General features: G+C 39.5%; 1 protein-coding gene across 2 annotated transcripts in view; it reads right to left on the reverse strand.

The window, feature by feature from the left end:
* The window catches only part of kiaa0825 (KIAA0825 ortholog), a 194,210-nt gene that overhangs the window by 134,370 nt on the left and 44,867 nt on the right, over positions 1–14,973 (reverse strand). For both annotated transcript variants that reach the window (XM_047382487.1, XM_047382488.1), the window contains 5 exons: positions 13,921–14,003; positions 13,576–13,824; positions 8,953–9,230; positions 5,734–5,884; positions 171–361 (listed from right to left, as the gene is read on the reverse strand). In XM_047382487.1, coding sequence (XP_047238443.1) covers positions 171–361; positions 5,734–5,884; positions 8,953–9,230; positions 13,576–13,824; positions 13,921–14,003 — 952 coding nt within the window. The remainder of the gene's footprint in view (positions 1–170; positions 362–5,733; positions 5,885–8,952; positions 9,231–13,575; positions 13,825–13,920; positions 14,004–14,973) is intronic.

The following is a 14,973-nucleotide window of genomic DNA, read 5'->3' on the forward strand; positions in this document are numbered from 1 at the left end:
CACATTTCATTCATTAGGTTGAACTTAAATGAACAGATTCTGCTATCCACTGGAATTTGTAGGTTATTCGAAGGTTTATCCATTAAAATTCAACACACTTTATAATGTAGTGCATTTTTAGCGGTATTGATTGTTTTGCCGTGTTGTTTTATTTTATTTTTGTAAAATACCTGATCTGCAGGTGTCTCTTGTATGAAGCACGGACCCTGGCATATCTTTGCACCAATAGTTGCAAGGTCTCTGTCAGCACATATCCAAGTACATCCTTGGCCAATTCTGGTGGAAGGACTACCCACAGGTCGCTACGAAGACCACATAGGAAGTAAAACCACATCTGCAGTGAGAAGGAACACCGCTCTCCCTGTGAAGAAAGGGGAGGCATGGGGGTTGCAGATCGATATATGTTATGACGTGGACAGCAATGATAAATATAGAAGGAGAGAAACTGAGGGCAGTAGAGGGAAAGAGACCGGTCTGTCATCGCCAGGATGTCTTAGCGGTCATGCCACCTGCACTCTGCACCTGGGTTTCTTTCCCCACTGGGAAAAGCTGCCTTAAAGTCACAATCTCATGAAAATCCCAACAGTTACACACCTGCCCACAAATATATTCTTACACTAACAGAAAGGGTGAGGAGGATGAGATCAATCAAATAACCTTTAAAAAAGAAATGAATAAGAATTGGAGAGAAGAAAGACAAATTTGGATTGAGAGAGTTTATTTAGGTATTCTACAGCTCCATCATAAATTTATTAAAGATGCCTTCAGTTTTTTACCTCTGCTCCCCAAAGCTCAGCATACTGAATTTACCCTCCAGCAACATACTGATGATGAGTGTGGCAGGGCTACCGAGTCATCCAAAACTCCCCAACTACCTCTAGTCTACATCACAATGGCCCCTGAACTTCCTCACACTTTCTCGAATTCTATCTCATCTTTATATTTCTTTCTTTCTTGGTGATTTCAGTGTTGATTGTTTTTGGGAGTATGGCCTGGATTGTGGCATAGTCTTCTGACTCGCAGCGGTATTAACTCCAGACCTAAAGTAACATCATGAAAACACCTAATTTCCAAAAAGTTTTCAAAAATCCAATAAAGATCTAAATCTGGAATATTTTAAGGTTTCGAAATCAGAGAGCAAGTTGAAAGAAATATTTCTCAGGGCACAAATGTAAAGATTTAAAGTAAACCATTTTATGAACAGATTCTGATAGAGCAGGAAACCTCTTGAAGGAAAAAGATGGAATCCACTGGGAAATGCGTAATTCCTGCAAAACAAATCATCATTCAATTTTGTTCCATAAAGCCACTTATGTTTGAGAGTAGCTTGGAAATCGTTCTCACACCATTCCGTTGCATAAAGAATTAAACAAAAAAAGCATAAGGCCAAAAGAAGGAAAACGAATCCAAGGAGTTTGTTTTAGCAAAACATCATCTCAGATGGAAAGAATGACAGTGGACATGTTTTTTGTTTTGTTTTAGACATGGTTTTGAGAAAAGAAGACTTTGGGTTTAATGGACCAAAAACAAGAAAGGCCATCTAAGCTGTTACCAGTGCAAGCAGCAAAAGTTTCTTGTGATGGCTTGGCTGCAAATTACTGCTCAACAGGGATGAAGAAGGTTGTGAAAAAAATCACAGTTTGGTTCACTTGTCTTAGTTCCTGCCTTGTATCCTAGTGAAGAGTGTAAAAAAAGATGCTCATCTATAAAACAAAAATCTCCGTTGACTTAGGGTAAAAGGTTTTCATTAGCTAAAGTTTATGCTAGCTTTTATGGCTTGTAAGTTTCAGCATGCTATTTAGTTTTAATCATATTTCTTAATTCATTCTTATATGACCCTAGGTTAACCCCTAGGTCTCTGCAGCTTAATTCCACATGTACAGATGTCACACAGGCATTTTCCCATTTCCTATTTGTTGCATTTAAGCTAAACGTCTACTGATAACTACAGGGGTTGGACAATGAAACTGAAACACCTGGTTTTAGACCACAATAATTTATTAGTATGGTGTAGGGCTTCCTTTTGCGGCCAATACAGCGTCAATTCATCTTGGGAATGACATATACAAGTCCTGCACAGTAGTCAGAGGGATTTTAAGCCATTCTTCTTGCAGGATAGTAGCCAGGTCACTACGTGATACTGGTGGAGGAAAACGTTTCCTGACTCGCTCCTCCAAAACACCCCAAAGGGGCTCAATAATATTTAGATCTGGTGACTGTGCAGGCCATGGGAGATGTTCAACTTCATTTTCATGTTCATCAAACCAATCTTTCACCAGTCTTGCTGTGTGTATTGGTGCATTGTCATCCTGATACACAGCACCGCCTACAGGATACGATGTTTGAACCATTGGATGCACATGGTCCTCAAGAATGGTTCGGTAGTCCTTGGCAGTGACACGCCCATCTAGTACAAGTATTGGGCCAAGGGAATGCCATGATATGGCAGCCCAAACCATCACTGATCCACCCCCATGCTTCACTCTGGGCATGCAACAGTCTGGGTGGTACGCTTCTTTGGGGCTTCTCCACACCGTAAGTCTCCCGGATGTGGGGAAAACAGTAAAGGTGGACTCATCAGAGAACAATACATGTTTCACATTGTTCACAGCCCCAGATTTGCGCTCCTTGCACCATTTGAGTTGAGGTGCACATTTAATTCTGCCGTGATTTGGGCAGCCGTGGTTTTATATTTTTTGGATACAATCCGGGTTAGCACCCGAACATCCCTTTCAGACAGCTTCCTCTTGCGTCCACAGTTAATCCTGTTGGATGTGGTTCATCCTTCTTGGTGGTATGCTGACATTACCCTGGATACCGTGGCTCTTGATTAATCACAAAGACTTGCTGTCTTGGTCACAGATGCGCCAGTAAGACGTGCACCAACAATTTGTCCTCTTTTGAATTCTGGTATGTCACCCATAATGTTGTGTGCATTTCAATATTTTGAGCAAAACTGTGCTCTTACACTGCTATTTGAACCTTCACACTCTGCTCTTACTGGTGCAATGTGCAATCAATGAAGACTGGCTACCAGGCTGGTCCAATTTAGCCATGAAACCTCCCACACTAAAATGACAGGTGTTTCAGTTTCATTGTCCAACCCCTGTATATCTTTTAGGAATGTATACGGATGAATAGGCACAGGTAGTTGTAGAAATTCCTCTGCACTCAGAGTAACCAGAAAAAGCATGACTGTTTCAAATGTATGGTATTTCTTTTTTTCCCCCACATGTCCTGTCTTGGCATTTCAGGCATACCATATGGAGAAGCTGGGTGTGTAGGTGTGCCAGGGCAAAGTTGCTCTACAAAACAGATATATCAACACAGAAACCTAACTGTGTGATTGTCTTTATTAAACCAAGACTGCATCCAGCATTGAAGAAGACAGAACACATTGCTGTAATAGCAACCTGTGTTTGTATGACCTTCAGCCATCAGGATGATTTGTGTGCTGATGCATGGGTGAGAGTGTGTGTGCGCGTGCGTGTGTGTGTGGGTGCGTTAGCATATGTGTAAGATGAAGTGTGTTTGTGTTGAGTGTTACTAAAGTACTTTTAGTGTTGGGGCATGGGTTAACCAAACTAATAACTGTTGCTCAGATGAAAGGAACCGAACTACAGTTTTTGTCAATTATTACCCCCTCCACCAACCAACCCCCTGCTAAAGGCTTGAAGGATCTGCAGAAATGCAGGGGTATACTGGAATTTTAGAGAAAAGCACTGTGACATTTTCAATTTATAATGTTTTATGTTTTTTTTTCAGTGATTACCATTATTGGTGGTGCTTTCATCCTATTGCAGATAACCTCTTAGTTCAGGTATGGAGCAGGTAAATCAACATTTTATCAGTCAAAAGGGAATGTCAAGCCACCATACCGGTCAGGAAGCAGGTGGGTTCTCTGACCCAGAGATGAACATGTTTTGGTGCAAAATGGGCTCATCAAAGCCTTTGTGAATCTGCTGGTTAATGCTGGTGAGAGTTACATTACGGACAATGAAAAGAGTCCTTTACCAACATGGGTTGAAAGGCCAGTCGGAGAAGAAAAAGCCACTTCTCCAAAAGCAACAAAAAGCTAAATTACCACTTGCAAAAATGCACACAGGTAGAAATACCTTTACTTCTGGAGACATGTCCTGTGGTCTGAAGAAAATAAATATAGGTTTTTAACGGCAATGATAATTGTTACATTTGTAAGAAAATGGGGGGGAAGGTTACAAGCCAGGAAACAACATCTCAATTGCGAAGAAAGCAGATGATAGCATGATGTTCCAGCAAACTATTGGAGGAAAATTGTGAAAAGATACCATAAACATGTGATCTAAGTTATACAGTTTAGAAGGCAATTCTGCTACAAACTAAAGAAATGTATGAGAATTTCTAATTTTGAAAAAGCTAATTCAGCTTTCCAATTATTCTGGTGTTTAGCAAATAGAAATAAAGTTGGTTATCTGAACTGACCTAAAGTGGGAAGGGTTTAGTCTGAGAATATGTCGGACAGTGAGAAAATAATGACTGTGTCTGATTATACAGTAAACATCTAGTTTTAACTGTTATGGGATTATTAGTTCTCATTTTTTATTTTCTTTGGCTATATTACTTTGTGTATCATAATTATTAATTATTTGTTTGTTTTATATAAATGTTTGAAATAAAAGACATCTTAAATTATGCTTCAAACTACTCAGTGAACTCAGCTTTATATCTTGCTTCCTTATGTGTTTGACCTGATGCCGGTTTCATTTAACAAATCAGGAAAAATATAGAAAAGAAAAAAGAAAACCGTATTTAACAATACTTTAGCAAGACTTAATCTTGGTTGGGGAGCTTAGAATAAGACTTGTTTTTTTTGTTAAATCACTATTTGGCTCACAAAGCTCTAAAGGCAAAATCCTGTCATAAAGACATAAGCCAAGGCCATATCCCACACTCTCTTTGACCCACTTAACTGACCTTACACATATGTTGCAGTTTTAGTGTCACATGTTAAATATTTTTTATGGCCATAACAACAAATAAACAAGTCACTATGGAGCAGCTTGTAAATGCATACAGGAAGCAGGGTAAATATACACGTCTGATCAACATATACATATATACTGAATGAAACCCAAAACATAAGAGGCTGTTGCAGACCCTCTTACATACATTCATCTGTATATATACAGCTGGAGGTGGTTGAACAAAGGCACACACCTGCACACAGCAGGCCTGTCTAACACCAGTGACCCTTAGAAGGAGGAAGGAACAAAGGGGAGGGAATCAGGATAAAGCAAGAAGGCGAGGCAAGTTTTATATTGGTTTAGGGTATAAAGGTACTGGAGTTCCATGGGTCCTATGCTGCTTCCAGACAGACCCAGTGTAGACTGCAGACTTCAGACAGCCAAATCCCTGGAGCCCCCAGGGCAGCATGGAAACCACAGATGTTCTTAGGAAGCTCCGAGTATAACGTTCAGATGGAAGAAGGAGAGTGGGAAGTAAAGATATGTTGTGGGAATGAAAGGAAGAAGCAGGGAGGCTCAGGAGTATAATTCATATAGTTCCCTAAAATCTGCAGAACAGGCATGCTGAGACATACTGAGATATTTACTAAGCATAAACCTAGAGAGGTGCATAAAAATTAAATTCTAAAACAGAAAACAGTTTAAAAAGGTGCGTCACATCATGTATCAGGGTCGTGTGAAACTAGAGTTAAATCAAGCTAAACAGGTAGGAAATCATTGTAAGCTTCACCTCATAGAAGGGTTTAGGGTCAGTCCAGTCATGACTTTCTGCATCCTGAAGAATACAGGCAAAGCAAACCTGAATGCAGTAGCTGGTCAGCTGTTCTCTTAAAGCCTCCACTGTTTCATGGTACCTTTGGATCGGTAGCAGAGTCAAGGATCTGGTCAAAGAAGAAGAAAAGAAAGTTAGAGCATATAGTTTGTAATGCGCAATGTTATTTAGATCAAAACTTCAAAATTGCAAATCTTGTTATGTTCAGTTTAATTTATGCAGGGATCGGTAATAAAAATGTTAAGATGGCTTAAAAGAAACCGTTTATTTATCCTAAAAGTTAACAGTGAGATTTATTTTTATCTTACGAACACCTTTTGATAGAGAGATAAGGGGCCTAAGAAGCACATCTCTCTGGTGTCATTATACTATTTGATTGTGAATGAAATAAGAAAATCAGGTAAAGCTTAGCTACTTTTTGCACAAGAGTCACTATATTTTCCCTTGAAGACGAGAGCTTGGTGACTGTTGTATGTATGTTTCCGTGCATTTGAACAATTATATCATTAGCCTCATAGCCAAGTGACATTTTGTAAATATGACGTAGGCAATTATGCTATGAGGCTATCGATATCTGTCTTTGGGGAATCATTCATTTTCCAATTTCTTTAAACATAATAGACACCAAAGTTTCATGCACTAAACATACAAACTTACTAATTATGCCACGTTGTTTCTGGAACTCATTACTATACAGGTCCTTCTCAAAATATTAGCATATTGTGATAAAGTTCATTATTTTCCATAATGTCATGATGAAAATTTAACATTCATATATTTTAGATTTATTGCACGCTAACTGAAATATTTCAGGTCTTTTATTGTCTTAATACGGATGATTTTGGCATACAGCTCATGAAAACCCAAAATTCCTATCTCACAAAATTAGCATATTTTATCCGACCAATAAAAGAAAAGTGTTTTTAATACAAAAAACGTCAACCTTCAAATAATCATGTACAGTTATGCACTCAATACTTGGTCGGGAATCCTTTGGCAGAAGTGACTGCTTCAATGCGGCATGGCATGGAGGCAATCAGCCTGTGGCACTGCTGAGGTCTTATGGAGGCCCAGGATGCTTCGATAGCGGCCTTTAGCTCATCCAGAGTGTTGGGTCTTGAGTCTCTCAACGTTCTCTTCACAATATCCCACAGATTCTCTATGGGGTTCAGGTCAGGAGAGTTGGCAGGCCAACTGAGCACAGTGATACCATGGTCAGTAAACCATTTACCAGTGGTTTTGGCACTGTGAGCAGGTGCCAGGTCGTGCTGAAAAATGAAATCTTCATCTCCATAAAGCTTTTCAGCAGATGGAAGCATGAAGTGCTCCAAAATCTCCTGATAGCTAGCTGCATTGACCCTGCCCTTGATAAAACACAGTGGACCAACACCAGCAGCTGACACGGCACCCAAGACCATCACTGACTGTGGGTACTTGACACCGGACTTCTGGCATTTTGGCATTTCCTTCTCCCCAGTCTTCCTCCAGACTCTGGCACCTTGATTTCCGAATGACATGCAGAATTTGCTTTCATCCGAAAAAAGTACTTTGGACCATTGAGCAACAGTCCAGTGCTGCTTCTCTGTAGCCCAGGTCTGGGGAATGCGGCACCTGTAGCCCATTTCCTGCACACGCCTGTGCACGGTGGCTCTGGATGTTTCTAATCCAGACTCAGTCCACTGCTTCCGCAGGTCCCCCAAGGTCTGGAATCGGCCCTTCTCCACAATCTTCCTCAGGGTCCGGTCACCTCTTCTCGTTGTGCAGCGTTTTCTGCCACACTTTTTCCTTCCCACAGACTTCCCACTGAGGTGCCTTGATACAGCACTCTGGGAACAGCCTATTCGTTCAGAAATTTCTTTCTGTGTCTTACCCTCTTGCTTGAGGGTGTCAATAGTGGCCTTCTGGACAGCAGTCAGGTCGGCAGTCTTACCCATGATTGGGGTTTTGAGTGATGAACCAGGCTGGGAGTTTTAAAGGCCTCAGGAATCTTTTGCAGGTGTTTAGAGTTAACTCGTTGATTCAGATGATTAGGTTCATAGCTCGTTTAGAGACCCTTTTAATGATATGCTAATTTTGTGAGATAAGAATTTTGGGTTTTCATGAGCTGTATGCCAAAATCATCCGTATTAAGACAATAAAAGACCTGAAATATTTCAGTTAGTGTGCAATGAATCTAAAATATATGAATGTTAAATTTTCATCATGACATTATGGAAAATAATGAACTTTATCACAATATGCTAATATTTTGAGAAGGACCTGTAGACACCATGTGGAAGCCTGCTGCAGGCAAGGATTGAAATCAACTACAGCAGAGACAAGCAGAGGAATGAAGGCACAACTCATTGCCTTCTTCCACTTTTAACTTCAGTCTCTTAAACTTGCAGTAGCAAGCGCATGTGCTTGTCTTTAAGAACACATGTTGTCTTTAAATTAAGAGAGGTGGCAAATAGGGGTCTATCTAACCTAGTTAGAATAGTGCAAATGGACAAGCAATTTATGGTAGATTTCTGAAAACCATTCAAACAATTTCCATGAGACGTTGGTGGGAAATTTGAAAAATATTCCAAATTCAAATGGGATTTATGGGAATGGAAATTAACTGAAAATCTGAGGTCATTTATACAAACTGTATTTTCTATGGATAAATATAAGCATTTTGTTTTGTCATTAACATACATCCATATGATATTTGCAAGTTAACATACATTTTATATATTAAAGGAATTATGTAATCTACAGGTAAATCTTGTGTTCTGGCCTCAATAATCCACGGTTCTGGAAATCATCTCTGTATATGATGGAGAAATGCACAGTGCATGTAGAGTTATGTGAGCTCAATACACCTGCAGTAAACTCAATCCCATGATATGTGCATGGAATTGAGGAATAGCAAAGGTATACTGAAGTGTATTTGAAAGAAATTTGCTTTAATCTAGATTATGTGTAAATATATAGTTTCCCAAACTCTATTTAAAATCACTGTAAAGGACACAACCTTTAGTATGTTAAATTCAAAGTTTACTCCCATTTATTTCAGTAAATTCCTATTAACTCCCATTGACAAATGTTTCAACTTACAGGAAGTTTTCAACCTGAGTCATGACACATACAAAACAACACAGCAGCTTATGTATAATAAGCCAACAGACTCACATGAGCACACCTGCTTCTTACATTTTAGCTGAAGCTGTACTTGAATCCTTCAGCACGACATTGTAATGCTCTAGTCGCTGTTGCACATAAATGCAGGAAGCAAGCAGAGCAGGCAAGTTCTTCAGGGGTGCAGAGGACGGTACCTCCAGGGCCCTCTCCTGCAAACGGCCCAGCATAGCAAATGCTGCTCTGCTACACGCTTCCACGAAGCTTGATCGCACCCCCAGGAGAGAAGTGTCCCTGCAGGCTACTGCCAGTGGCAGTAAGGCATCGAGCTCAGTCAGAATTGCTCCACAGAACTGTGGGGAGAGAAAAAGACAAGATCAAACCAAGAAGTAAAATCTGTCAGTATAGAGGAGGAAACATAAGGAAGAGACTTCATTATATGGAAATAAAAAAAGAGTTTACAAGGATAATTTGAATACTTAATAGGTTTGGGACTGCAGTTAATATATAACATGGATTTTTCTTGAGAACAACATTGAAGACTGCAAATGTAGAATGCAGATGTTTGAAGACATTGCCTCAGCAAATCGTTTTAGACTACATCAGTATGTCAGTCTTACTTCAAAACAGATTGAATCACATTCACCACAATCACAGGAAATTGTTATAGCATATAACACTAAGTGAAACAGACCAGCTGAGAGGGGAAAAAAATGGGTAAAGTGAGATTACAAGCGGACCCATTGTAGTTTTGGAAATATTTACCTATGGGTAATTTAAGAAACTTCTAATTACATCTAAAATTTTCTTTATCAACTGGTTTGATTAACTGCAAAGAAAGTTAATTGACTTGTTTCAATGTCTAGCGAAAAGGCACAGTTAGCAGAGGGGTAAAGGATCAAAAGGATTACATTTTACAAAGGTATCAATCAAACAAAGAAGGCAAAAAATGGTAATGAAAAATAGGTGAAAACAGCGGAGTTATGAAAAAAATTACTTTTGTTGAAAACTGGTGAAAAGAAAAGAGATAACTTGCCAGGGAGAATTCCAACGGTAACAGTGAAGCAATTTCTGCTAAGTACTGGTTGCGTCCAACACGTTACAACAATCTACCACAAAGGCCTGAACTAAGGAGTATGGTTGAAACAGGAGCATTTTCTTCCAAATAAAACCTCCTGACTGAAACCTGGCTAAAATCTCTCAGTCTTGAGTAAGAATGTGTCACTGTCTGATGCATTAAAATCTGAATTGTTAGGCCACAACAGAAGAAAAGGCATGTTTGGTACAAAAACCAAACTGTGCATTACCAAAAGACACACTATTTCTACAGTAAAACATGGTGGTGGCAGCTTTATGTTGTGGGATTACTTTTCTTCAGGTGGAACTGGGATGTTTTGTCAACATGAATGAAATTAGGAGCCCTTCCAAAAGCTAGTTTGAATCCCAAACCTTTAGGTGTCTGCTTAAAAGCAGGAGAAATTAAATGGAATTTGGTTTTCCAATATCACAGTGAGTCCAAGCATGCTTTCAAGACAACATTGTCAAGTCAAGGTCTAGCATACTGATAGCAGGAGCTAATACGACTAAATGCTCCACTTGAATCAAAAGGTGCTTTAACGATGCATTAGCTTAAGAATGTGCATCTTTATCCATCAACTAATTTTCTATATCTGCTTAATCTTCACAGCATCGCGAGTGGGTTGGGGCCTATCTTCTGTGGTCAGTGGGTGATGGGCAGGATACACCCAGTGATGAGTCTGCATACAGATAGCAGGTGGATTGGCTGGTACACTGGTGTGGTCAGAACTATCTTGAACTGAACCCACTCAAGACTGTGGAAATGGTGGTGGACCTTCAGAGAACACCACCCCCATACACCCCACTCACCATCCTCAACAACACTGTATCGGCCGTGGACCACTTCAGGTTCTTAGGAACCACCATCTCTGAGGACCTGAGATGGTCTTCACACATAGACACTGTTCGAAAGAAGGCCCAGCAGAGACTGTACTTCCTGAGGCAACTCAAGAAGTTCAACCTTCCACAGGAGCTGCTGGTCATCTTCTACACTGTCATCATTCAGTCTGTCCTGTCTTCATCCATCTCAGTGTGGTTTGGCTCATCCACAAAACAGGACAGGTCCAGACTGCAACGAATAATCAGGACTGCAGAGAGAATAATCAGAGCTGACCTTCCCTCCATCCACGACTTATACAGGTCTAGGGTCAAGAAAAGAGCTTCTAAAATCTCTGCAGACCCCACACACCCTGCACACAAACTGTTTAGAGTTTTACCTTCAGGCCGCTGCTACAAAGAACTGTTCACTAAAACCAGCCGCCACAGAGACAGTTTCTTCTCCCAGGCTGTTTCTCTGATGAACATTCAATAGAGTACAGAACAACAGCATACAGATGTTGCAAATGCACCTTTTCTATTAGATATGTGTACATTGTAAATTGTAAATTTGTATATTCTGTAATGCAAAAACAGAACAAAAGAGCAAAGTGTACCGGAGTCAAATTCCTTGTTTGTATGCACAAACTTGGCAATAAAGCTGATTCTGATTCTGAAAAGGTTGTTGGAGACTCGTACTTTAATATTTTTTACCTTTACTTGGTGTTTGTTTGTCAGTTGAGCTCACCAAAACTATACAGTTTTCTGAATTGCTTTATCATGACCTCATTTTTCCAATCAATAAAACCTGGCGATTTGGCAGAGGTTTGTTCACTTGAGGGATTCAGACAAGTCAACCAGTTGCAGCATGCATTGGATAGCTACACTATCTTAACGTTTTGATGATGTAGCTGGGTAGCTTGACACACCACCATATCAGAACTACAGAATATAGAAGTAATTTGCAAACTCTCCAATTTTTGTTGAATTTTCAGAACAATCTCATCCACACAAATGAACGCGAAACAATCACAACAACGCACCTCAGCTTAACAGAGGCTGAAATTTTAACAAGCTAAGATCACATTTAGGGAATCCCATCAGGACTACTGCAGCAAGGTGAAACAGGCTATAACTTTTCAAGTGCTAGTTAGAGTCTGTTTGGGCTCTCAGCATGGTGAAGGAGACCAATGAGCACCTGAGGTGAGGCTGAAGTACAGAAAAAGGTGCTGGAGAAATAATTGAAGGCTCACATCAAATTGAGGAGAATCTAGAGAATTAAGGTCTATCAGCAGGTCAAATTAGATCTGTTAAAATAAGGTTATTTATCATTTGTTTGACAATATAAAAACTGCAGTAAGTAAGGAATATTATTAAAGCCTGCTTTTTATTGACATTAAGGTAAGTCTACATAAAAAACATGAGCACTGAGGTGTGAAAGTATGAATAAAAAATTGACATATTGATCTAGAATAATTTCTTCAGCTAGCAATACCATTTTGTATATATCCTCTAACACCTTCCTGAATATCTCTCAAGCTTAGATTTTTTGTATGCAAATGTATGCAAGAATAACCTTTGGGCTGGAAGGCTCTCATCTTTGAAGCGTTGACCTACACATAAATATGTTGTACAGGTCCTGAGCACGGACAAATTTTGACACTAGTTAGGAATCAAGAGACAGTAATACACACAAAGTAGAAGGATTTAGGAGGACAAAGGTCAAAGGAAGAGGGAGTAGGAGAAGGTTTTCGGAAGCGGAGCAGTTGAAAGGAAGAATGTTAGTTAGAGAAACTTTAAAGAAGTTTTAGGTGAAGCTTCCTGAGAAGATGCTCAGTATTTTTGAAATAGGAAAGAAGATTGAGAGAGGCTACGCCAGTTATGTCGGTAAGTATGCAGCTGTCCGGCCTCAAACACTGGAGATTTTTGGTGGTCTTACTTCTTAAGCCCAGTTTCACATCACACTCTGGTATTCTGTCTCAGAAAAGTCAATCTTCTGTGTCTGCTTCAACTCTTCCCAGGCCCTCTCATCTCATCCTTTCCTCATGTTATCTCTCCTATATCCTTCTTAATGCAATAGCCACTTTCCTTTTGTGATATGCCCCTCTATCATTAGTACACCCTCAATTTCCCCCAATGAATACCTTTCTCCACACATCATCCAACCCCTATAATATCAACCACACCAGTTCTTGGTTTCTACTTGTCTTTCTTTTGTTCCTGGAATCCTCCCCTCCGGTAATACTGATCACTCTTCCCCAGGCCCTTTCTGATCCAGGGTGTCGTCTGGGTCAGTCCCAAACTATTTGAGCTTTCTATTATAGTGAGAGCTACAAAAAGAATTAATCTCTCTAGTTCTGGCTGCTGTGTGTAAACCCGTATTGTTCAGTCAGATAGTATTAAGGAAGGATGAAGGGAACAGAGCCTCCTCAGGGAGGCTTTATCCTGAGGTTACTTGTGCACATCAAGCTATGAACTAGACCTCGGGTGTGTTTTCTGTTGAGTAAATTTGAAAAGTAAAACCTGGATTCTGCAGATGCAGAATGATTTAACAAATTACTTACAGAGAAAGAGAAAGCATCAAGAATCCATCAAGGGACAATTCCTATGAATATAAGAAGGGACTTCACATAACTGACCCATAGCTTTACAGAAAAGAAAAGTACAAAGTAAATCCAATAAAATATTTTCAAAATGTATAAAATATTGAATATTGAGTTTCCCTAATGCATTGTAATTTTATCACAAACTAACAGAGGATCAAAACTAAAGAGCAAAAGTGTTGAGCAGCACAAAAAGGAGTACCTTTGCTGTCATTTTAGGAGTGTCTCTCTCGAAGTCTTTGTTGAAGAAGTCTTCTTGGAGATGTTTGTTGCTGACAGAGAAGTCAGCAACAGGACTCAGGTTGACTGAGATGTGTCCTGAAGAATGTAAGGCCTCTTCTTGCTGTAGATTCTTTGCACAGACGTCATCTAGCACGACTTTAACACAATGCTCCATGTGTGGGACTAGCCTACAGAAAGCTGACCTCCAGTTTAACTCCAAAGTCTGTGCCTGAAAAGTAGGAAACAAGCCAACTTCCAGCAAAGTTCTAAAATAGTTGGGATGTGGAAGAAATTTTCACGTAACAAATACATGAAATAGTCTCACCTTTGGAGTGTGAAGATTGTCTGCGGTGGGTCTCTTGCCATCTGTTGTCGTACTTGAATCCTCTTTAGGCTTTTTCAAAATGTCTTAATAATGACACAATAAAGTAAAGATAATAATGTATTTCATATAAAATGAAAAAATAAAATACACCTTTGTTTGGTCAAGTCATCAAATTATATCTGTAGAGTACTATCAACCACACACGATATATAAAGGCATGAGGAATTCAAATAAAAACGATCACAGAGCAGTCCGTAATTCTAAAGTGGAAAGAAAATGATTTTCATTAAACTAAACATCTGAGAGGTGTGGGGTGCAATTTTAGCTTAAAGTCTTTTCAGCTATGTTTCTACCTGCTTTGCATATGTGGAGATTGAAATTGTCAGCCCAGGTATTTCATTGTAGATTTGCTCAAGCTCAGTCAGTTTGGAAGGATAGGATGTGTTAAGTTCTTCCATTGATTCTCAACTAAGTGAGCTCTAGACTTTGACTGGTTCATTCTAACATATTATAATATGCTTTGGTCTTTTAGAGTATTTCATTTTAGCTGTGGTTGTTTGTTTAGGGTCATTGTCCTGTTGGAACATGGAGCTCTTCCTCAGCCTCAAGTTTTTTACAGGTTTCTAACAGGTTTTCTTTGATCAGTCCCCTATATTTACCACCATTCCATACTCAAATAATCTCTGACCAGTTTGTATTTGCAAAACATTTAAATAAAGAGGAAATATATAATTTAAGTATCTTATTGTAACAAAATGTGAAGAAGTTTGAGGGATGTCAATACTTTTGGAAGGCACTATATGCTCAGATGTCAAATCAGTCAAATGCATTTGTATAATTTTTTCCACCTCTAAACATTAGGAAACCAAGGACTGTATATGATTGGCATAGACACATTGATGCTAATCTTTTCTGTTTTTTTATGGCTTGACTGTATTTATAAAGTCTTCAGACTGCAGTTGGTCCTATGACCATACTGGATTTCTGAAAGAACAAGTAAAGCACAAAGAATGGATATGGCTGACAACGTAAGGACAGCGTTCACTGGGTGGT

The sequence above is a fragment of the Girardinichthys multiradiatus genome, chromosome 12 (assembly GCF_021462225.1).
Source record: "Girardinichthys multiradiatus isolate DD_20200921_A chromosome 12, DD_fGirMul_XY1, whole genome shotgun sequence".
In the NCBI taxonomy this organism is placed as follows: Eukaryota; Metazoa; Chordata; class Actinopteri; order Cyprinodontiformes; family Goodeidae; genus Girardinichthys; species Girardinichthys multiradiatus.